Source organism: Lathamus discolor, chromosome 1 (genome assembly GCF_037157495.1).
Source record: "Lathamus discolor isolate bLatDis1 chromosome 1, bLatDis1.hap1, whole genome shotgun sequence".
In the NCBI taxonomy this organism is placed as follows: Eukaryota; Metazoa; Chordata; class Aves; order Psittaciformes; family Psittacidae; genus Lathamus; species Lathamus discolor.
Genome location: NC_088884.1, coordinates 13,385,129 through 13,407,577, shown reverse-complemented (window position 1 = coordinate 13,407,577; position 22,449 = coordinate 13,385,129). Strand labels below are relative to the sequence as shown.

Below are 22,449 nucleotides of genomic sequence, written 5' to 3'. Positions count from 1 at the left end.
GCATCTAGTTATTTTTGAAAGAATGTCACATTAGACTCTCTTAGATGAATATAGTGCGTTTTGAAACTCTCCTGTTTGTAATAACCTACACACTGAGAAGCCTCTTGGCCAGCACTCATGGCAGAAGCAGTATTTCTCTGATTTTACTGTATTGACAGTTCTTTGAGAATTTTTCTTTTCTTCCTAAAAGTAGATCAACAGTTGAAATGAAATCAGTAGCCAGAACTTCTTGTAAATCTTTATTCCCCTATGAGCTTTTCTTTAACATGGCACTGAGTTTAACTGATTATATATGAAGGCAGGCTGAGAGAACGGGGCTTGTTCGGCCTGGAGAAAAGAAGGCTCCAGAGGGACATTATAGCGCCCTTCCAGTGCCTCAGGGAGGCCTACCAAAAACCTGGAGAGGGACTTTTTACCAGGGCATGTAGTGACTGACAGAGGGTTTGAAACTGAGAGAGGGGAGATTTAGATTAGATATAAGGGAGAAATTCTTTACTATGAGAGTGGTGAGACACTGGCACAGGTGCATGGCGCATCCCTGGCAGGGTTCAAGGCCAGGTTGAACGGGGTTTTGAGCAACCTGGTCTAGTGGAAGGTGTCCCTGCCCATTGCAGAGGGCTGGAATTAGATGATCTTTAAGGCCCCTTCCAACTCAAACCAGTCTATGTTTTAGCAAAACCAGAATTACAATTCTGATATAGCTTGATGAGTTCTGATGGAGAATCTTGGGTCCGTTCTCCCGCTGTGTCACATTCCAGAGTATTATAATAACCTAAAAAATATTCTATCAAGTACCTGCTTTTGTCTGCACCCCTTTTCCATAAATACCAAAAATACGACTATTCAGTTTCCTTTTTAATAGCTGCTTTGACTTTTAGATAGCTTAATGATTTGTGTATCATTTGCAAACTGGTGTGGAAACGAAGAAAGCTCTGTAGTGCCAGATGTGTTTGAGATGCAAGTGAGCACGGGAAATGCTCAGGGTGCTTTTTTTTTTTAAAGGAGAGTACTCATCAAAGCAACATGTTCTGATTAAGTAGAGAAATACAGTTGTAATTTGTTACAGAGCAGGCTAAATATTGTTTTCATATGTGTATGTGTGTATGCATAGTGCTAATTATATAATTTGAGAAATTATAGAACTTACGTGTACAACTGGTTTTCCTCTAGAAATAAAAGCCTTCAAATACAGAATTTACACTATTTGTAAAATGCATCCTGGCAAATACATGTGAAGGATGGTACTATGTTAGAATTATTTTGCAGGAGACTGTATGCACTGATGAGTGGTAGTTGCCCACACTTTTTTTGAACTATTTTATTCACAATAAATTGAATAAATCTTCTTTGAATAAATTAGTGTAAAAGGCTGGTGGATATAAAAGTCAGGGAAATATGATAAAGGTTTGACATTCCTTTTTATGTGACTTACAGAGTTTGCAGAATATAGTGCTCCTCTTCAGACTTAAAAAATCACATATCTTAGCAGACTACTCTAGGCACAATGCTGCAAATCACTGGGAAAAATACAAGGGCATGTTTTGAATCAAAGATAGTAAAAATGAAATGTCAGTGCCATTTGTTTAATGGAAGTATGCAATGAAGTTCATGAATGCATCGGTCATCTTGTGAAATGTGTCAGTGAGAGAAAAGGCAGTATTTGGGAGGCTGCCTTTAGATAACATAGTTTAACTTTTGTGGACTTTGTAGAGATGTGAAAAATCATGATGGATGTTGTTGACTTTCGATTCTATGATTCATTGAGTCAGATGGAGTAAGTCAGAGATACTAGGACCTTGCTTTCCTTTTTTTAATTTTTTAAATTGTTTTTAACAAAACAGCTGTGCATAAATATCTCTTTTCAGATGTTTGGCTCTGCTCTGAAATAATTTTTCCTTGTCCTTTCAGAGTATGCCTCACCAGTGCTGCAAGTAGGACAGAGTCAATTTAGCAATGGGAATACTTCAGTGTGGCATTCACCCAGGTCAGATCCATGAAGACTTGGTCTGTGGGTACATTTTCACATGATGTTTTACTTCGTTTAATTTCAGGCTGACATCCAAAAGAGGTAGTTCCTTTTGGGAAATCTCTGTCATGTCAGAACCTAATCTTTTCTTGCATAGGTTTAGTTTTTTTTGGATCAGTGAACTGATGTACCTCACTGGGGATACTACAGTTCTTAAATGCAAGGAGAGAGGGCAGGAACTTACAGTGAAGAAGAGAAGAAGAGCTCAGGACTTCTGCATATCTTCCTGACAGCTACTTGTCATTAGGTCAGAGAAAGCCTAGTGTGAAGATCCACCCCTAAATAAAGTACCAACTTTTTAATTCAAGTGAAAAGCAATGTTGGAGAGAACTCAAAGGACTGCTCTTGAAAAAAAGGAAGTATGGTCAGTGAATGGATACACCTAATTCCACCCTCTTCCCCCATCCCCCCTCAGCCAGTTCTATTTTAATTTGTGCAGATTAGTTAGCTGTATAATTCTGTGATGCTGCCCACTGAACCAAAGAAGACAAGTGGTTGTTCTAGTCTCCATGAACCTCCTTTTTCATACCTGCAGTTGTTTGGGATATATGGAAGATTAAGGACTGAAATGTACCCTGTAATAAAATACTTTGATGATCAACTAAAGTGATTGCTGGCAAAAAGAGAGAACTACTTATCTAACCTAACCCTTAATGCTTTTTTATAGTAGTGAAGATAGTTGTATTGTTAACTTGATTTCTGTTTTCCTTGATTTTCACCATTTTTTTTGGTGCAGGTTCCTTGTCCCAGACACATTAGAAATGGTTCATTTTGTATAAAACAGTATTTTAAAATATACTTCTCTCCTTTTTATATCTTTTTAAATCTTTTAAAATCTTCCCTTCCCCTTTCTAGTTTTCCCATGACATTCAATATCTTTGCCAAACCAGTGCAGTGACTTAGGTAAACTTGCTCTGATTAAACATGTGAGAAATCGTATGTGTGAAGTTCAGAGCATCTCAGTCATGCCAGCTGCTGGCTTTATGTCTGGAAATTCTGGGTTTTAAGATTAAACAAAAGGTATATCACACTTTTCCCAGCATATGCTGATGTGAGTAAATCTTGCCATGTTAAAAATAGCCAATTGTCAGCCATTGTGGAAAGAAAGGAATGTGGTTTAATTAAGCAGAAATGCTATTATCTTACCTGGCAACTACCCAGCAGCAAGCATTATATGTGAAAATGTGTAATTTGTTGGACCCAGCCTAATTCTGGGAACACACTATCAAGATTAAAGAAAAGTAAGTAAAACGTTTTATTTCATCTTTACCTTCACCATTTCATGGGGAATGTTTCCAGGTGAGTCCTTTTTACAGCAACCAGCTCCTGTTACTGAATGAATTACGAAGTCAAAAATGAGACAGGACTGTGAATGCAGAGATCCTTATGATGCACTGTGAAAACCTGTACCAATTCAAAATATTATGAGTGCCAAAGGTTGATTGCCTTTGTGTTCCACTCTTGGGTCAAATGCAAGAAAAACAAAACACTTTGTGAATTTTAAAGGAGACATAGACTCTCCCTTTTCTGCTATTCAGGGTTACAGGAAAAGTATTTTTGTGCCCTGCTGAGCCTAAATATATTGATGCCTATTTTCTGCTTTATTCCTTCTGGAAAAGGAAGCTTGTAAGGGTTTCCTTGATTGCTGTTGTCTCATGAGTGCTGCACAGGCAACCAATGTGACATTAACCCCTTTCATGTAGTGCAGAATGTTTGCTCCAGGATCTCAAATGACAAAAAAAAAACAAAAACAAACCCACAAAAAACTTGAGAACCACCCCCCCCAAACAAGAAAAAAACCCATCCTTGAGAAGCTTAATATCTGTCTTGGTATGAAAAACATTCTTTTCATGAAGTTACAGTGAAAGTTGATTTGCTACTTTAAATTTTACTCTGATGGGGATTGAAGCTGTTTCACTTCACATGTTGTCTGGTCAAATTGAGCTTAACTTATTTCTGGAGTATAGTTATGGATTTAACCTATAGTTTAGGCCAAAAAATGTTGAACTACTTTACCAAATATTTGCAGTGAAGCAGTTTGAGTCATGCATCTGCTAAGGAAGAAAGGAATCAGGGCTGCTACCTGGTATTGTCAGTCAATCTCAGCTGTTGTAACTGCCCTCCATGAGAGGCTGTTATTAATTTAGCGTTTTACTGTTCTGACAGTAAGAAAAGCTGTATCCCAAAGTCTCTACTTCAGTATTAGGCAGATTGTTCTTTGAATACAAAGTCTGACTGAGATTTTTTTTTCCTTGATGGACTTTATTTCCCATCACTGTCCTTCATAGATATCTACTTTCTCAGCAGTATGGAGACCAGTTCTTTCACCAGTCTGGTTTTGCCTGGCTAGCTACTAATTTTTTAGGAAGGAATAAAAGGCAGCATCTGTCTGTCTTTAAGAAGGAAGGATGCTTAGGAGAGATGAGAATGTGGGAGGGAGAGATGTAGGACATTGACAACTGGTTGTCTGAGATACTGCTGTGATTTCTTGCTCCTTTTTGTAAAGAGGCACTCCAGTTTTCTACTGTACGCACACAGAGGCAACACTTATGAACATCATGAAAGTACATGCTGGGTTGAGCTGCCTTTTCCTTTTTCTCTGTCCATGTGCCCAGTGAGGCATTTTCTTGGAGCCCTACTTTAGGCTTCAACTTCTTCCCATAGACCACATGGAAAATTTGGTAAGACATTCCCATTTCCACAGGTCTTGCTTTCCAGAAGTAATGCTTTGAGATACATTATTCTTCTAAGCAAATATGAATTGGGAATTGAAGCTGTGGAACCCTAGGGAATAACGCCTGAAGGGAAGTTAAAGGTGAGACTGAAAACCAGGCTGGTTTCAGAGATGTAAGAACAGGAGATCAAAAATTATTTTCTTCCCAGTGCTGCACTAGTTTCTACATGTCCTTACAGACCCAATTAAAATAACATTTGATTAAAATGAATACAACAAAGCACAGTTTAAAGTGGTGCTAAGTCTCTGGATAAATTGAAAAACCAGCAAAATTTAATTTCATATTAAAGATTAAAGAGTACTTTCTGGTCTTAGTTATATGAGGGTTTCTCTGGTGTATAAGCAGTAAGATGATTTAAAGTAAAATTAAAAATCCTTGGACAACAGCATCTCTCTCAATTTAAATTAGCATTGCTAAGAAAATAATTTTAGGCTTTAATGTTGTTTTATAGCAATTTTGCATTCTTTTTGTGTTGAAATCCAGAGCAGTATTATGCTAATATGGCTGTATCACCTGCAGGTGTTGCTTGAGAGTCCAGTGGACAGTCCTTTGTATTTTCTTTGAAGGATCAATATTTAAAGATATGGAAAGCAGAGGGGTCTGACTCACAAGCTGCCTTGATACACTTTTGTTCTGACTATAACTGGATTGACTGAAAATTGCCTCAGAGAAAGATAATTTGTAAAAACTATAAAGCATAGGCAAGTGTTTGAAGTAATCAAAGCTAATTAGGAATATTATTTATTTTAACTTCTTAAATATATTGCCTTCATTTTTATAGTTTCTTGAAGTTTTTCCTTCTGAAATGCTCATATTTTGTACTGCATTTGCCTTATTAGATGTTATAACTGTGCAAAAATTAGAATTGGCAGAATTTATTGAAATAATTTCTAATGTGCTGCGAGAAATTGCTCTTCTTGAACATCATAATAGCAGAAAAAAAATCCACATTTGGATAAATGTAAAAATAGGCACTTCATTTATATTCTTGAATTACTTCTTTTTTTGTTTTTCTTTTTTTGTCTCTTTGATAATCCAGATACAGGGAAGCAGAGGCTGGAGAACAGAGATTTAACAGAATCAGCTGCAATACAGATTATAGAACAAATCTTAAGAGTTTTAATCAAGTCAAGTTCAGACGAAGCCAGTGGCAGATTTTGTTGAATAATTCCAGCAAAATGAGGGATTAATTCTAAAAATACCAATTTCGATACATTGTATCTGTTGTTTGAAGCTATCCCACTAAAATAACATGTGTTCTATCCATTTGTGTATTTAGACAGATGAGGTTCAATAGTCCATGCCAGTAAAACTGGCTAAAATCACATAGCTTATTTAAAACAAGAAGGAAAATATACTAAGATTTTGAATAAATGTGGTGGTTGTGGTTAGCAGCAGACTACAGGGGAAGTAATTATAGGTATAATGCTGGTTCATCCAGAATATCATATTTGCTTCTGCTAGTTTCATTCAAGGCACTTTTCCTGAACTAAAAATGTTCACTTTTATAGGATCATAGAATTTTCTAGTTTTGAAAACACTTTAATATCATCAATTCCAAACATTAATGTAGCACTGCCAAGTCCACCACTAGACCATGTCCCTAAGCACCACATCTACACATCCTTTAAATACCTCCAGGGATGTGACTCTACCACTTCCCTGGGCAGCCTGTTTCAAGGCTTGACAGCCCTTTCAGTGAAGAAGATTTTCCTAATATCCAGTCTAAACCTCCCCTGGTGAAACCTGAGGCCCTTACTTGTCATCCTCTAACTTGTTACTTGGGAGAAGAGGCCAACACCCGCCTAGCTACAACCTCCTTTCAGGTAGTTGTAGAGAGCAATAAGGTCTCCCCTGAGCCTCCTTTTATCCAGGCTAAACAACCCCACTTCCCTCATATGACTTGTGCTCCAGACCCTTCACCAGCTTCACTGCCCTTGTTTGAATATGCTCAATGTCTTTCTTGCAATGAGGGGCCCAGAACTGAACACAGGATTCAAGGTGTAGCCTCACCAGTGCCAGTATAGGAGGATGATCACTGCCCTTGCGCGCACTATTTCTGATACAGGCCAGGATGCCACTGGCCTTCTTGGCTGCCTGGGCACAAGCTGGCTCATGTTCAGCCAGCTATTGACCAACACCCCCAGGTCCTTTTCTAACAGGCAGCTTTCCAGCCACTCTTCCCCAAACCTGTAGTGTTGCATGGGGTTGTTATGACCTGACTGCAAGAACTGGCACTTTGCTTTGTTGTACCTCGTATGGTTGGTATTGGACCATTGATCCAGCCTGTCCAAATCCCTCTGAAGAACTTTCCTTCCCTCAGCAGATCAACACTCAGTCCAACTTGATGTGATCTCAGGCTTACTAAGAGAGCACTCAGTTGCCTTGTCCAGGTCATTGATAATGATATTAAGCAGAACTGGCCCCAGTGCTGAGCCCTGGGGAGCACCACTTGTAACCAGCCATCAACTGGATTTAACTCCATTTTTCACCACTGGCCATCCAGTCAGTTTTTCACCCCATGAGAGTACACCCATCCAATCCATGAGCAGTCAGTTTCTCCAGGAGAACGCTGTGGGAAAAGGTGTCAAAAGCTTTACTGAAGTCCAGGTAAACAACATCCAATCCACAGCCTTTCCCTCAGCCGGTACGTGGGTCACCTTGTCATAGAAGTTGATCAGGTTAGTCAAGCAGGACTTGCCATTCATAAACCCATGCTGACTGTGCCTCATCATCTGGTTTTGCAGTACAGTGCTGTGTGACGGCACTCAGGATGATCTGCTCCATAACTTTCCCCAGCACCAAGGTCAGAGTGGCAGGCCTGTAGTTCTCCAGATCCTCCTTCCAGCCCTTCTTGTAGATGGGGTCACATTTGCTAATTTCCAGTCACTGGGACTTCCCTGGTTAGCCAGGACTGCTGATAAGTGATGGAAAGTGGCTCAGTGAGCACTTCCACCAGCTCCCTCAGTACCCTTGGGTGGATTCCATCTGGACCCATAGACTTTTGTGTGACTCAGTAGTATAGCAGGTCACTGACCATTTCCCCTTGGATTATGGGGGCTTCATTCTCCTCCCTGTCCCTGTCTTCCAGCACAGTCGTCTGAGTACCTGGAGAGCAACTGGTCTTGCTATTAAAGACTGAGGCAAAAGTGGCAATAAGTACATCATCTTTTTCCCCAGCCTTTGTCCCTTTGTTTCCTACCACATCCAATAAAGGATGAAGATTCTCCTCAGCACTTGTTTTGTTGCTCAAGTATTTATAGAAACAGTTTTTATTGTCTTTTACAGCAGTAGCCAGATTAAGTTGTAGATGGGCTTTGGCCCTTCTAATTCACTCCATGTATAACCTCGTGATATCCTTATGTCCTGAGTAGCTTTCCTCTTCTTCCAAAGGTCATAAACTCTCCTTTTTTATTGAGTTCCAGCCAAAGCTCTCTGTTCAGCCAGGCCCATCTTCTTCCCCACTGGCTCATCTTTTGGTAAGGCTTTTATGTCTGGCTAGCGATAGAATTGACTTAAAGTAAAAGCTGTATGAGGAGGAGGATACCCATGATTTGTACTTCAGAGTGAGAGGTCAGGGTGGTGACAGTCACAGCAGTCTGTGCTGATGACTGTCTGTATATTCAGATTTTCTGGAGTTTGCCTTGTGATGGATCTGCAGTGGACCTGCAGTGTGTCTGAAGCCTTCAGGCCTCAGTGCTTTTAAATATTCCTTAATTATTGCAACATTGATTTTTCATCTTTTCCTTGTTTTTTCCTGTGAAATATCTGTAATGCTTTCATAACCCTTGTTTAAAGGTGAAACCTATGCTGAAATAATCTGTCACTGTGAATTCACCATGAAGGGGGCAGGGCTGTTGTAAATATTTATGTACAAACCAGTAGGCTGGTGCAGGGTCTGTTTTTCTTTTCCCACCATCTTCCAGATTGTGTCTTTCAACACTGATGTAAAATTATTTTTCTTTCTTTTCATGTTAATATCAAGTTGAATACTTCTGATTTCCTTTTATGTAGATAAAATTTTAACATGTAATTCCAACCTTAATGCTTTTAAACGTATACGCTTTCTTTACTTCTTTCCTTTCCTCTCCCTCTAACAAAACCCAAAAGCTACTATTTATCTGGTATCTTCTCAATCCCAGCAAAGTGTTTTGCTTCAGTAATTGCCTGTTCCACTCCTTCACCCTTTGCTCCCCTCAGTGCCCGTTCAGAGAATCACTTACCTCATTCTCTCTCAGGGTCAATCTGCCACCTAATGGAGGACTGACATTATTGTCCATTTTTGTAGGCAGAAGACAGTACATCCAGACTGCTCTGTGCCCTACACATGGAAGACAGCGGAAACCCGGGCAGAATTCATCTGTGTTGTGATGGGGAGCTCCCTGTGTGAGCTCTTGAGGGCAGACACCAAGTCTCCTTTGCTTTTTCAAGTGCCAGCTAAGTCAGCTCTTAATGATGGTGACAGGCAGTGAGATTGGGTCATTGTTTGCAGCGCAGTGTTGCACAGATGAAGTGTACATCCTGTCAGGCCTTGACCTGTTGTATACTCCCACTTAGAGCCTCCACAGTGTACACAAGAGCTCATGTGTTCAGGGACATGGAAGCTCTACAGGTTTGTAGTAAAAAAACACCCCATAAACGAAAACAAACCACCCCCACCCAAAAACCCAAAACCAAACAACTCACCAAAAAAACCCCAAAACAGAACACCAAGCAAAAAAAAAAAAAAAAAGCCAAGCCAAGTCAGGATAAAAAAAGGACACTTGAATGCCAGCCTTTGCTCCTTTATCTATAAAGTTGAAATTGCCAGCTGTAGCAGGCAGGTTTTATGAAGGTGATGAAGTTAGTTAGCACTTTGTATGTTGTTATGAATTATTTGTGAATGAGGGGTAGAGATGCTAATATAAAGAAGTGATAAAATCAGAGCATCTGAAAGTTGGCAAGTTCTTTCTGGCCATTGTTAGGGCACTAGTCATCCCTGCGTGAATGATCCTTAGTAGCACACCTGAGCATGGTGACCTGGTTATGAAATGTAGCACAACACTGGGCATATCTGCAAACATATTTTAAGGAGCTGGTTTATTTGCTTAAGTCTCACATCATTCTGTTTGGAACAGTAGCAGCATGAATTAGTGTTGTTTAGAGCAGGGGAATATCTGATTTGCACAGCTGTAATCATGGAGAACATTGTCAGCACTTTTAGAGAGAAAGGCGAGGGTATTTCTAAGGCATAGAAGTGTTTGTATCTGAGTTCTTGTTTCATTTTGGTTTTAATGGTAGGCAGAGGTTGCCTAACAGATGGATTTGGAACTCCTTTAACAAAATTAATTAAAATGTAGCCAGCAAACATGCCAACTTTGCCTGTTAAATAGATGTTGCACTTAGGTGGCCAGTCCCCAACCCCCATCTCCAAAAAGTCTACCCAAGGCAGCTAGCTGGAGTTGGTACAGTTTGTTCCTTCAGCACTGTTTACCCTCCTTTGTTCATGTACTTGTTAGGGTTTTATATCTGACAGAATGCCTTAGTCCTCGGTTTCTGGCACTGTCCCTATTCTGAGTGATCTCCTCCCTAGCATAACTATTCTGGCATTTCATGCTAATATTAGTGGTTTCTGCTCTACTTCCCAAAGGGAGGAGTTTCCCTGTCTTTGAATCAGATTCTGCTCTTTTGCACAGTATGCTTTTCACAAGAATATCTCCAGGGTTGCAGGAATACTTCTGGACAGATAGTGGGTTAGCTGCAGGGATGCAAGGAAGGTAATTAACCAACATAATACAGAATGTGTTACTTTCTCCTAAGCCAGCACTGTGAAGCCCCTGCTCTGAATTCTGGTGAGTTAAAAAATAAATACAAGGAAAAGAAAGGAAAAAAATCTCTTTCATCATATCTCTTGGGTAAAGAAATTAGCATTTCAGGGAGCATTTCAGCTGAGCATCCCTTTTGCATATTTACAAGGAGCTAACTGTAGTCATTGAATTGGGAGTCTTCGCTCAGGATGATGGTGCATTTTTCTTCTGCCCACTCTGAAGTTTTCCTTCTGGTTCTGTTTGCACAGTTACTTATGGCTGTCACAGCAGTCTGATGATTCATAGTTATTTATCTCATAAACACTGTCTATTGAAAAACCTTTCAGAGGGAAGGAAATGGCCTACTTGAAAACATTTTTCTTATTGAAGCTCATTCTGAATTACATCTTCTGAAAGTGGACTTACTGAGTGACTAGATCATTTGCATGCTTCTAAAAATGCCAAAGCATAGCCTAAAGAGTTATCCTAATGATACCGTCATGTGGGTTTTAATACTCAGGTGCTGTAAAAATGTTTTCTTAATTTGTTTTCTCTCACTCACACTGAATGACTTCTAACTCACTGAGAAATGTAATAGTCAAGCTGAATTATTTACTCTCCTTGATGACCATATTTAGTGATTTGCTTTAAGCCAAACTTTATCTCTCTAAATCTATGCAAGTTATGTTTTTACTTCCTGCTGTGTAAAGCCATAGTCTGCAGCAGATTTGCAGAGTTGCACTCAAGCACTTCAGTCAAGTCTTTGAAAGACAGCAAAATAACCATACATGCATAAGAGATGAAGCATTGTTGTTCAGGCTGTAATGACTCTAAAGGACTACTGAAATAAATGGCACTAAACCATTGTCTTTATGCTCCGTTCTATCTTCTATTGTAAGTGAAGAGGTAAAAAAGGTGAAAGAGTATGAATCCAGTCAAGAATTCAAGACACCAGAAAGCACTCAAGCAAGATTGCTGTTCAGCTGTTGATTTAACTCTGGAGGCATCTGAATTTGCTAGACTTACTAGGCTTACTTCCCTGTTTGCGGGCTATCCACAGCTTTGCTCTGCTGTGTATGTAATCACCTCATTTAAGCAGTTTATAATTTAATCTGAGCAGGACCTAGAAAGTACATGCTCCTCTGTTTAAATCTTCAAAAAGGCCAAATTCAATATAGGTCCCTAGGGACCTATAAGACAACTGTAAAAGGACAGATCAGCCCTGCCTCAGTCTTTTAAAAATAACTGTGTTTCTCTGCTCTCAAGAGAAGATTTGAGTATGTGGATCATGACTGAGCTTACAGGCTTACCTGCAGCCTTTAATTAGACGTTTGAAATCTATGCTTAGTTAGATTTTTTTATCCTGCATTTTTGGGTGTTCCTAGGATGTGGCACTTGCACTTCTAGAGCAGCCAGTTGAAATAAGACTTTGCCAAGTGGATTTTTTTAAGGACCTATATCCTTGATTTTTTAGCTGTATCCCAGTGTTCATAGTGATTTACCAAAGAGCTGCAGTTAGCAGCTATATAATTTTATAGTGTTCAGGGAAGTAAAACACTAAAGACTCACAAAAGTAATTTTGAGAGAAGAAATTAGAAAGAAAAAAAAAAGAAGTGAACAAGACAAGGTCCAGATTGCATATGCCTTATCACTGTGGAAAAGCTCAAAGTGACCTGGAACCCAGGGGTTTCCTCCTGTCTCCCTGTCAATGGTCAAGTGGCTAAGTGGCTGCTGGAGGGAGGATGTCTTAGAGAATACCCAAACAGACATGTCTTCATTTAGACCCCCACCTGTCCTAAAACACTGTTGAAGGACTGATGTAGTGTCGATTGTGCTTAGGTAGACCCTGAGAATTCATGGCATTGTAGGACCCTGTTCAGTCCTGGTTGAACCAGGGGAGCCAACCTCGTGCAAGGCTGCGTCAGCTGGAGGGGTGTCAGATGACCTGGTACAAGTGCAGTTCAGTAGCGACGCAAAATGGGTCGATAACGAAGCTGTTTTACATTGCTAGTTCTGTAGTTCATACTGAAGTTCTGTTGGAAGCAATTGGATCTTGTTGTGCTGGGGCTGTGCAGATGCACAGTCAGTACCGACACTTGTCTGAAAGAGCTTCTGTTCTCATGGCAGATGTGTTGGCTATGGCTGTGGAGGAGACAAGCAGACAAATACTTGGTTTATTTTTATGGACTAAGTGTTAAGAACAGAAACAGGATTAGCACTGTTTTGTGAGCTACTTCACAGTCATTTGCTTCTCTTACTGTTGGCTTATTATTGCAAGTAACATGATGAATTTGAAGAAAAATTATGGTACATCATGTTTGGATGGACACCTTTTTTAGTCATAATAACCATTAATAGATATTAAGTAATGTGTGTTGAAGATACAGATGTTTAGCCAGCAGGTCTAGGTGCAATGGGTCTAGAGAGGCCTGTGGGGGAGATTTCTGGTTCACAGGTTTTAATTTTTCATATGTTCCTTAAGACTGGAAGAAAGCTGGTGTTCTGCCCAGATTCACATTCAGGCGAGCAGATTGAGCACGGTAAATGTAGCTTGATATAAATCGCAGTGAACATATGGAAAAAGCTGATTGGGGATTCAGCTGATAGGGAATTAAAGGCCATGAGTAAAATTAATTCTACTCAACATCGGTTTATGGAATCTTGGGCCTGTAAAACAAATGATTGACAAAAGCCTGATTTTAATATTTTAATATTTGATGAAATTACAAATTTGGTAAGATGATGCTGTACATCATTCCTTAGACAGTTTACATCTAATTGACTCCCGTTTGCTATATCATAGCTTCAACCCTTAGTCCATGTTGTTACTCACAATCAGCATCTCAGCAAGAAGCACAGAAGATATAAAAAGTGATATTTTGCTATGTACGTGAGAGCTATAGAGAATCCTATTTGTACAAATCAGTGACTAGAGTCCTGAATGAGCTGTCAAAATACATGTGTTTTCCTATGAAAAGGGTGGGACAAAATGTCTGAGTTACAAGAGATTTTAAATAAATCATTGGGAGGAAAAGGCAATCTGCTGTATAAATATTTCAAGTTTGGAAATTGAAGCTTTTACATTGATCTGCACTTAGAGGCCTGGCCTTATTTTGTAGCAGATAATATTATGTCAAAGCAATGTTTAGTTCTACTCAACAGCTGTTGTATTCATACTAAATTATGTCAGATTTAATCTTGAATATATTCAACAAGAGCACCCAGTTGTGCTGACAAACCTAAAATCATTTTCTGTTAAATATGTTCTATCACAAGCCATTTGGGCACACTGCCTCTCTGAAGAATGACAAAGTCAGCGTGCAAGCTCAGCTTTATTATTCATGTTGCCTGTTGAATTCCCATATTGTATCCAAACATCTCAGCAGTAGGCTCAATAGATACCCTACTGGAAACTTACAGTCCAGAGATAGACAATGTAAGGCATTTTCTCAAGGGTATTACTTTCACAATAATTTTAATTGCACATGCCTGACTCACCACTGCTTGCCTATTCATTTGTACTTCTTCAAAGGGAATGCAATTTAATTTTAAAATACCCTGAAATCACTGCAATAGTCATTTTACATGGTGAAAGAGCAGGACAATAAAGTGGATAACAGGTTTTCAGAGTTTCATAAGGAGAACTAAAATTTTGCTTGGACAAGAAACAATAAAAGTCAAAGTTCTCTTGTAGAATACTTCAAAGAATACCCTGTAAATCCTGGTTCAGACACATTGTACAGAGAGGGCACCTTGTTAATTGCAGTGATGCTGTAATGAGGAGATGACATAAAGATCAGAACGGTGTGTGAGAACCTAGTTTAACTGGAGAGGAGTAGACAGCTGCAGTCGATGGAATAAAATCAGCTCTTCTGGAGAGCACTTCATTGCAGGAAACATGCTGGAGTGCTTTCAGGCACTCTCAAGAGAAGCCTTTCTCCTTCCCCTTACTGCAGTGGGAGTATAGGAAACTATATGCCAAAAGTGGGACGGAAGAAACACTTCTCCCATTCCTGAGGTAAATCCCCAGTGCTTTTTTGGCACTCATTTAAAATATAGGAAAGTTCAGGTTATTTTTGTATGAAAGTCCGACTACTTGTCATGCTTTCCTCCTGTATGCCTAAACCAGTTTTTGGGTAATTTTTAGTTAGGCTTGCAACCTTGTCTGCTTCTGCAGTTCCAGTTTGGATAAATAATTATGCAAAGGCTAGAACTCAGATGTTCTCTCTTCTGATGAGTTTTGTAATCTTTCTAATCTGTCATAACAAATACTTGTTTCATTATGGTGTGCAGCACTGTAGATAGTTTTGAATGTGAATAAGCAATTTGCCTTCTCATGTAGTACCCCAGTCAGTAGTTCCCAAGAGCTCTAAGAAGCAGTCCCTCTCTAGCAGTTTAACCCGCTGGGCTATTTTGATTTTGAAACAAACGTGTTATAGAGAGTGACAGTAAGAATCGGGGAGTTTGATGCACTAGGTTACGATGAGATGTTGAGTTCTATCTACACCTCAGTTCTGGTTTCCAGTTCCAGTCTCTGTTCAGAGAAGGACCATTTCCAGCAGCAATTAAGAAACATAATTTATTCTGTAACTTAAAGATTGAGGGAAATTCCTAGCACAGAATGATTAAGTAACTTCAGAAAGCACAAATAACTATTTATTTAACATTTGTAAGACAGCTGCTTCTTTGCAAGTCTTGTTAGCACATCTGCAGGGATAGCTGAGGAAGTGCTCTCTTCAAGGTAAATTAGTGCTGATCACTGTGAACTTTCTGATGAGTCTGGCATTTGAGATCTTCCTCAGCTGATGTCCATTTACTGAGAGTGCATTGTGTAAGTGCTGTTTAGATATCTGAGGCTGTATTCTTATAGCTCTTTGTAGGTAACTGGTGATGATGATGAGGCTTGCAGGCAGCTAGTTTTTACTCCTTCACCATTCTTCTAAGCTAGAGCTTTGTCCTGAATACAGTAAGACTAACGAGGGAGACAGAATAGTTCTGCCCTGGCTAATGCGATCTCTCATGCTTGGTTGAGGCAGAAAATCTAGCGCATTTCAAAACCAGATTTCTCTGGTTTCATTTATGCCACCCATTCACACAGGAAAGAAGGAGAAGAGAGTTTGTAGTGAGTTGCCAGTTACTTAGATTTTGGTTTCAGGCTAGAAATGACAAAGTAATTTATGTTACGTATTTTGGGTGGAATCAGAAATCCAGCAATAGGAGCGTAGGTTCCTATGCGGTTCGTAAGTTAGCACGGCAGTGTGGCAATCCATGAAGTCTTCTGTATTCAGTTTACAGCTGTCTGTTGGAAAGAGTTCCAAAGTAGGGAGAAGATCATGCAGTTTACTCAACAGATTTGTAGTCAGACATGTTTTCATTGTAGTAAATGCCTAAAATAACCTTTTCCAAGAATTGTGCAGGGTGTTTGAAAGAGAGACAAGTGAGCGTTCAGAGCTTTAGTCCCATAGATCTACTTCAGGGGAATATTTCCTTTAGTATATATTGGTTTTTTAACTATCTGGACTTTATACTTGATGCTTTATGCTTCTTACAAGAGGCATTTGTATTTCCATTCAATGAGGTTATGAGAGTTGTTATGATCTAGGTGTCCTGAGAACTTCTTGGATTTTGTTAGAGCACATGGTGTGTAACAATTATCCCTGGATACAGTATGTAGACTGCTGGTATTTCATAATATTATTAAGATGTGATCATTCAACTCTCCATAGTATCTACATACTATTATTCTCTTATTTTATTTGCTAGGTTTCTTGTCTATATTCACGTAACTTTTCCAAGCTACCTAGTCTGATGAAGTTGAACTTCATTCTCCAAGTGTGATTTACTGAATGCAGCCTAAAATCATGATGAAAAAGAAGAATATATCTGCAAGCAAAGCTTCCTTGGTCCTCTTTCTGTGCCAAATGATTTCTGCTTTGGATGTACCTCTTGACTGTAAGTATTAACCTGCTAAGTAAGTGCAGAATAATGGAAGATTAGTTAAATAATTTCTGCATAGGAGGATGAAGATAACTCCAACATGGAGCTGAACATGGAGTGTATTTGCTCACTTCAGTCAGGATATTATGATTATGAATAATTATACTAATTTATTGAATATTTAAAAAAACTGTGTATGTAAAATTACTTACATTGTTCACTTGAGAAGGGTTAACAGGATTCTCACGGGTACTCTCACTTCAATGTGCCTTGATTGAACACTTTATTTGATGAAACAAAGAAGGGCAGAGAAGCCCAGTTAAATGCTAATTATTTGTGAAATTAAGATTTTATTTGCTGAAACCCAAGGACAGTTCCTAGTTGCTGTAAGCAAACATCCTTATTTGCATATAAGAGGTTTCCAGGAGCTGATATGAGATCTAGTAAAAGAATCAAATACCTGAAATTCAGACACTTGGAAGCATCTTGCTTTTTGATCCAGTAGAGTAAGTTAGGCTCTTAGATTTCCTAAGCAGTGCCTGAAAACAGTTAGGTACCTAACTTTTAAGTAAAAGTATGTGTGCTGAGCATGGAATTCTAGCATTGACCAGTGAGGAAACTTCTAGGAGAGGGGAAATACCAAGATTCAAAATTCTTGTCTAATATAAGACAGTGTTAGTGGGGAACCTTGAAGGTAGCACAACTGTGTTGAAAGCAATGGTCAATGGTCGCTGCTGCGTTTTGTAGCTCTGATAACTAACTTCATTAAATTATTCATGCTTCAGGTTGTTATTTTCTTCTTGAGATAAGCATGATCCTATTTTCAGAATTCAGTGAACCGGGTCGCACCTCACAGTGACTCTTCATTTGTTAAACTAATTACCATACGAGAACATTAGGGCTGGTGTTAAACTGATGGATTAATATATCAGTAAATTTGCCTATGATTCTAATCCGCATGGCTTTCTTTACCCCCATGTTTTTCATACTTTCCTACCTTCCATAAACACGTTTTTAATTTAATAATCATTGACATACATTGCAACTGTTTTGGTGGCTTTTTTTACCATGTGTTTTATAAGTCTCTCAAACCAATGGCCTGTATTTATGTGGCAAGATCAATATATGTTAATAACATCAGACTTGTGTTGTGAATGCCTGTAGAGCAATAAACTGTGGCTTAAAGAGGGTATATAAAAATTTGATGAATGAATGTTTTTATTTTTCTTTGTAAATATTTTTGTAGGCTAGAAACACTGTTTTAAACCCGTCTTGTAGTTTAGGAATAAATGCAAATCGTGCACCACTCTAATATCTATTACATAGAGCAACACTTCAGGTTAAATTAATCAGAAATGCATCAGTGTACAAAAATGAGTAACCCTTTTAGATGTGTTAACTCTTGATTAACTTGCTCTCTCCCGCATAATGTTTAATAACTTCGTTAGGTCTGATACTATCACATACTTTTTTTTTTAGCCAAAAATCATATTAACTGAAATTACATCCATAATGATGTTATTGTTTTCATAAATAATGGTTAGAATGGGCTCAGGGAGAGCACCACCAAGGCAGGACGTACATTTTCTGTGGGTCTTCCCTGCATACCCACCACAGAGGCCTGATGGTGAGAACACACTTGATCAGTTGAACCTTTAGGTTTCATGCCAGTTAGCAGTTCCTATGCTCATCAGTGTCTCAGAGTGGGTAAAGGATAACTGACAGTGCAGCTGACAAAAAGCAGTTTGACTTGCTCTAAAACATTGATGAGAAGAAAATTGTGCAAAATATTTGAATTAAGCAATAAAGACGTGACAACAAAAATTACTTTTTTTTTTTATTTAGTTATTTTTCAAACCAAAAGGGATTGCATGTCTGTTGAGCAGAATTAGAAGCTTTCATCTTTGTAATTTTAGCCTGAAGCATTCTCTTTGTTCTTCCATATGATCCTATGGGTAGATTGATTTTGACTGTAGCATGAGGGCAGTGCCCTCCATTAATTCTGATTTGCTGTCTCCTCAGTATCAGTGTCCTTGCAAGGCAAAAATCATATACCACGGTTGCCCTTAAAAAGTCAACACTTTGGAAAAGTTTCTCATACTATGAACTTTGAGATAAACTTAGTAATATCTGACTGAATAGAAATTGTGGCTGGAATTTCCGGCATCGCTGCATGGGCTACAGTGCTAAATGTTTTAAATATTTTCTTTTTAATGGTGACCAATGTACTTGTCAGAGGTACTTACCTTCCCTCTCAAAAATGCTAATTTTCTTTTAACTAACAAGTGTTTCTCTTTAATCTCCATTTGTCCATTCAACTGCTGATTCTGATGGGGGAATAAAAGCAAAACTTCTAGAAGAATGTAAGTTCCTGTCCACATGAACTGGGTTGTGTGCTGCTGAAAATTAATGCTGATTGTGTTTTGCAGTCCAAAAATGTGTGATTCTGACATTTTGTTGACTACTTCGTTTGCTGTAGCTAGATGCTTGGTGCATGCAGTGTTCAGAAAATAAACCAGTGTTCTCATATTTTGAACAAATTAACTGTGTGATTTTTGATGGTGTGCTATCTGAACATTAAGATCTTTACTCAGTATCAGCGTGAACAATGTTCTATTACTACTTTCAGGAGTAAATATATTTGTTAAAAATAAATTATTTGGAATATATATACTAATATGCTATTGCAAATGTCCGAGTTGGAGATAATTTTATATCCTTAAAGAATAGTGGATACACTTATTTCAGTGTAACTCATCTTTTATGGGATTTCCTAAATCCACTCTAGTATCATGGTTAATTTAGTAAGTTTTACGTGCAGTGCATAGCACAGGAGTGAAGGCCTCAGGTCTTTGATGTGCATCAGGTTGAATATCCTGTATGTTGGGCAGTATTCACTTCTTGTCCCTTTTCAGAGTGTGCTTGCTTTTCCCAAGTGACCATCTGAGGTGTACTGGCCCCAGGAACTGCCTCTGAGAGAGAAAATGAATGTCTTCAAAATGCTTCGCTAAGGAAATACACAAAAAGTCATCATCATTTAAAAATGTAGCCTTCCTCTTTTAAACACTCTACCCAGTGAGGAAAAGGAGCAAAAAACAGCTCCACGTGTCCTGTTCTGTTCTGCTTAGCTGCTGTATCTCGCTATGATTCCATGATCTGATTTTTGTGGGTTTTTTTTGTGGGTAGGGCTCTATAGGCAGCTACCTCTTACTATGCAACAGAGTACTTGATGTATAATGGTAGGGAAGACTTAAAGTAAAAATCCCAGTTTTACAATTTTAACTGGCTAGAGTGAGGCATGAGTATACAGCTACTGTAGCAATTGAAATATTTTGCTAAAGTGGCTAGAAATGACCCAGAAGTATTAGCAAAGAATATGGCTGGACAGACAATTTACAGTATTTAGACAGGGATGTTCACAAACGTTATTAAACTGGTTCCTTTAGATGACCCTAAATTATAAACAGATGAATAATGTTAAGGAAGACACCTTTCTCACTTTCTTAATATCAGAAACAGGCTTGCTTTGATGCAAAAACGAACACAGATAATGGTAACGTTATAAATTCAATAGGTAGGCATCAACTACTTTGTCAGGTGATTGCATTCTGCTGTGCGCTACTCATTCTAGAGAACTTGATAAATCATAAACATTAAATGTTTGGTTTTCTTGGGGCAGTTCACAAGGTTAACTGTATTTCTGTTTGGGTTTGGGGGTTTTTGTTTGTTTGTTTGGGGTTATTTTGGGGCTGGGGTGGTGGTGGGGTTTTTTTTTGGTGTGGTTTTTTTGGTGTGTGATTTTTGTTTGGTTGTTTCTTTAAAGAGAATTAATATTAGGCTTTTCCTACATGTTCCCTCTATTAAAAATTAGTTACTGCTTTTTTCATCTTTTACAGACTTTTATTTATAACACATATTTTACTCCTGAAAATTGCTTCTAAATGCATGCTTTGTAGATTAATTCAGTATGTTGAGCACAATAAATGCGTGAAAAGTTTAAACCCATAGAGATTTGGAAGTATATGAAATGTTTAGAAATACAAAGCAATGTATTTTTTTTTCCTTCTATGTGGTTAAAGACATTTTGTGTGTATATATGTCTCACAATTCTTCATTCAGGATATGTTGGGTTTAGAATTCAAGTGTCCTTTGGTTTTGTGAAAATCTGTTGAAATCCGATGTATAGAAATGATATTCCCTGAACCTTTTGGCAAAGATCTTCATCTGCTGTAAATCAGCATAGCTCAGTTATAAGTTTGTAAAGATACACTGATTTACAAGAGTAGAGGGCTTCTGCTTCCTAATACAAAGGATGCTTTAATCCCACTCTTCTGTCAACGATTTGGTTGCTTATTGCAATATTGAAATTCTGCTTTCTCTGCTTACAATACTGTCTCACTGGTACTTTGAAAATATTGTTAAATTCCTCTCTGTTTCTTATATTCCATAACGAAGTGTCACAACCTCCTACGATAACTCAGCAGTCTCCAAAAGATTACATTGTTGACCCTCGAGAGAATATTGTAATACAGTGTGAAGCGAAAGGAAAGCCACCTCCTAGGTTAGTAGCATTTTATTTTGCTTTTGTTTGCCTAACAGTGTAAGAAGACTAAGAGAAAATAATGTAACTTTTGTAAATGAACAAGTATATGCATATATATGTGCTTGAACATGCATAAACATGCACTCCTATCTTTGAAATTTAAACAGCTCAGATAGTGGCATAAATTTGACATTTTTCATAGAAATTTAAATTTTTCTATAGTCACCAAGCAACTGTATTATTCTTTTTTCTCCTCAAAGCTCAAAGAATAAAAAATACTGGATTATTACATAAGCATATAGCTAAATGCCCATGGAAAGCACTAATAGGTGTGCCATATAATGAACTGGATCATATTCTAGAGTTAGGCAGTGTGTAAGAAGAGTAGACACTGAACAAATCAAGAGTAACACTAATAAATGAAAATCTAATGTTTTGTAAATAGTTCCATTTTAGGAGCCTCGTCTTGAAACACATAAACATTTTGTCCAAAGTTATGTAATGTGTATCAATTATAATGATTGGTAGCTTTGATTTAGCAAGTGTATTTAATAGCCGTAAGTTTTGGGTTCGGCAGAAATGGTAACTGTGTATGGATCAGATTCCTGATCATCTTCCATTTTAGGGCCCTATTTCAGTGTCTTCAAATATTTGAAAACTACTCATTTCAAGATACTGATTTCATGCACTGGAAAGAGTAGTAGCTGTGATACATTCTGGTATTACTAGTCAACTACTCCTGATGTCAGAGACTATAAAGAGAATTGTGCGTCTTTTTGCTATGAGTATTATGCTACAACTTACTAGCAAGGTCAGTCTATAATTGTTTAGTCAGGCAAAGACAGAGCTCATTAAATATAGTTCTGAATAACCAGGGTTTTTTCTACATTATTCCTTTGGTTTCCTTGGAATCATGGTCATTATCATGCTGGGCAGCAGAATGGAAATGGATATTATCTATGATACTGTCACCCTTTCTAGTGTTCTGTTACTGGCAGGAGTTACATAAAGCTGCTGTGTTTAGCAGCATTTTAATTTAGCAGGCACAATGCCAGTCTCAAGAGTCTGGGTGTTGACCTGAAGGATCAGATGATTATTGTGCGCTTTGGGACAACTGTACTGCTTCTGCAGGTGTTTCTCTTGAATGCCTTTTCATTCCGCTGAGAGAACAAGAGCAGTATCTGTGAGACTGACCTATCTGAGTCATGTGCCAGGGCTCGTGGCTGTATAACTTCATCTTCCCCATCAAACCTGTCTCTCTCTTTGTTCACCTACTACAGAGGAAGTGGCAGGATTTAAGTGCAGAATTTTCTGATGAGTTGTCATGTTTTAAGTGTTTTATAAACTCATGCTTATTTTCGCTTCTTTAAAAGATATGACATCCAAATAATTTATTTCAATAGTTATAATAATAACTATTGT

General features: G+C 38.3%; 1 protein-coding gene across 4 annotated transcripts in view; it reads left to right on the top strand.

The window, feature by feature from the left end:
• Positions 1-22,449, top strand: part of NRCAM (neuronal cell adhesion molecule) — a 158,555-nt gene that overhangs the window by 68,997 nt on the left and 67,109 nt on the right. For 3 of the 4 annotated variants that reach the window (XM_065693259.1, XM_065693352.1, XM_065693184.1), the window contains exons 3-5: positions 1,909-1,984; positions 16,311-16,499; positions 20,940-21,045. In XM_065693259.1, coding sequence (XP_065549331.1) covers positions 16,394-16,499; positions 20,940-21,045 — 212 coding nt within the window. In that variant the 5' untranslated portion in view covers positions 1,909-1,984; positions 16,311-16,393. Of the gene's footprint in view, positions 1-1,908; positions 1,985-16,310; positions 16,500-18,829; positions 18,848-20,939; positions 21,046-22,449 lie in introns of all 4 variants that reach the window. The other variant, XM_065693094.1, reaches the window with a different exon arrangement.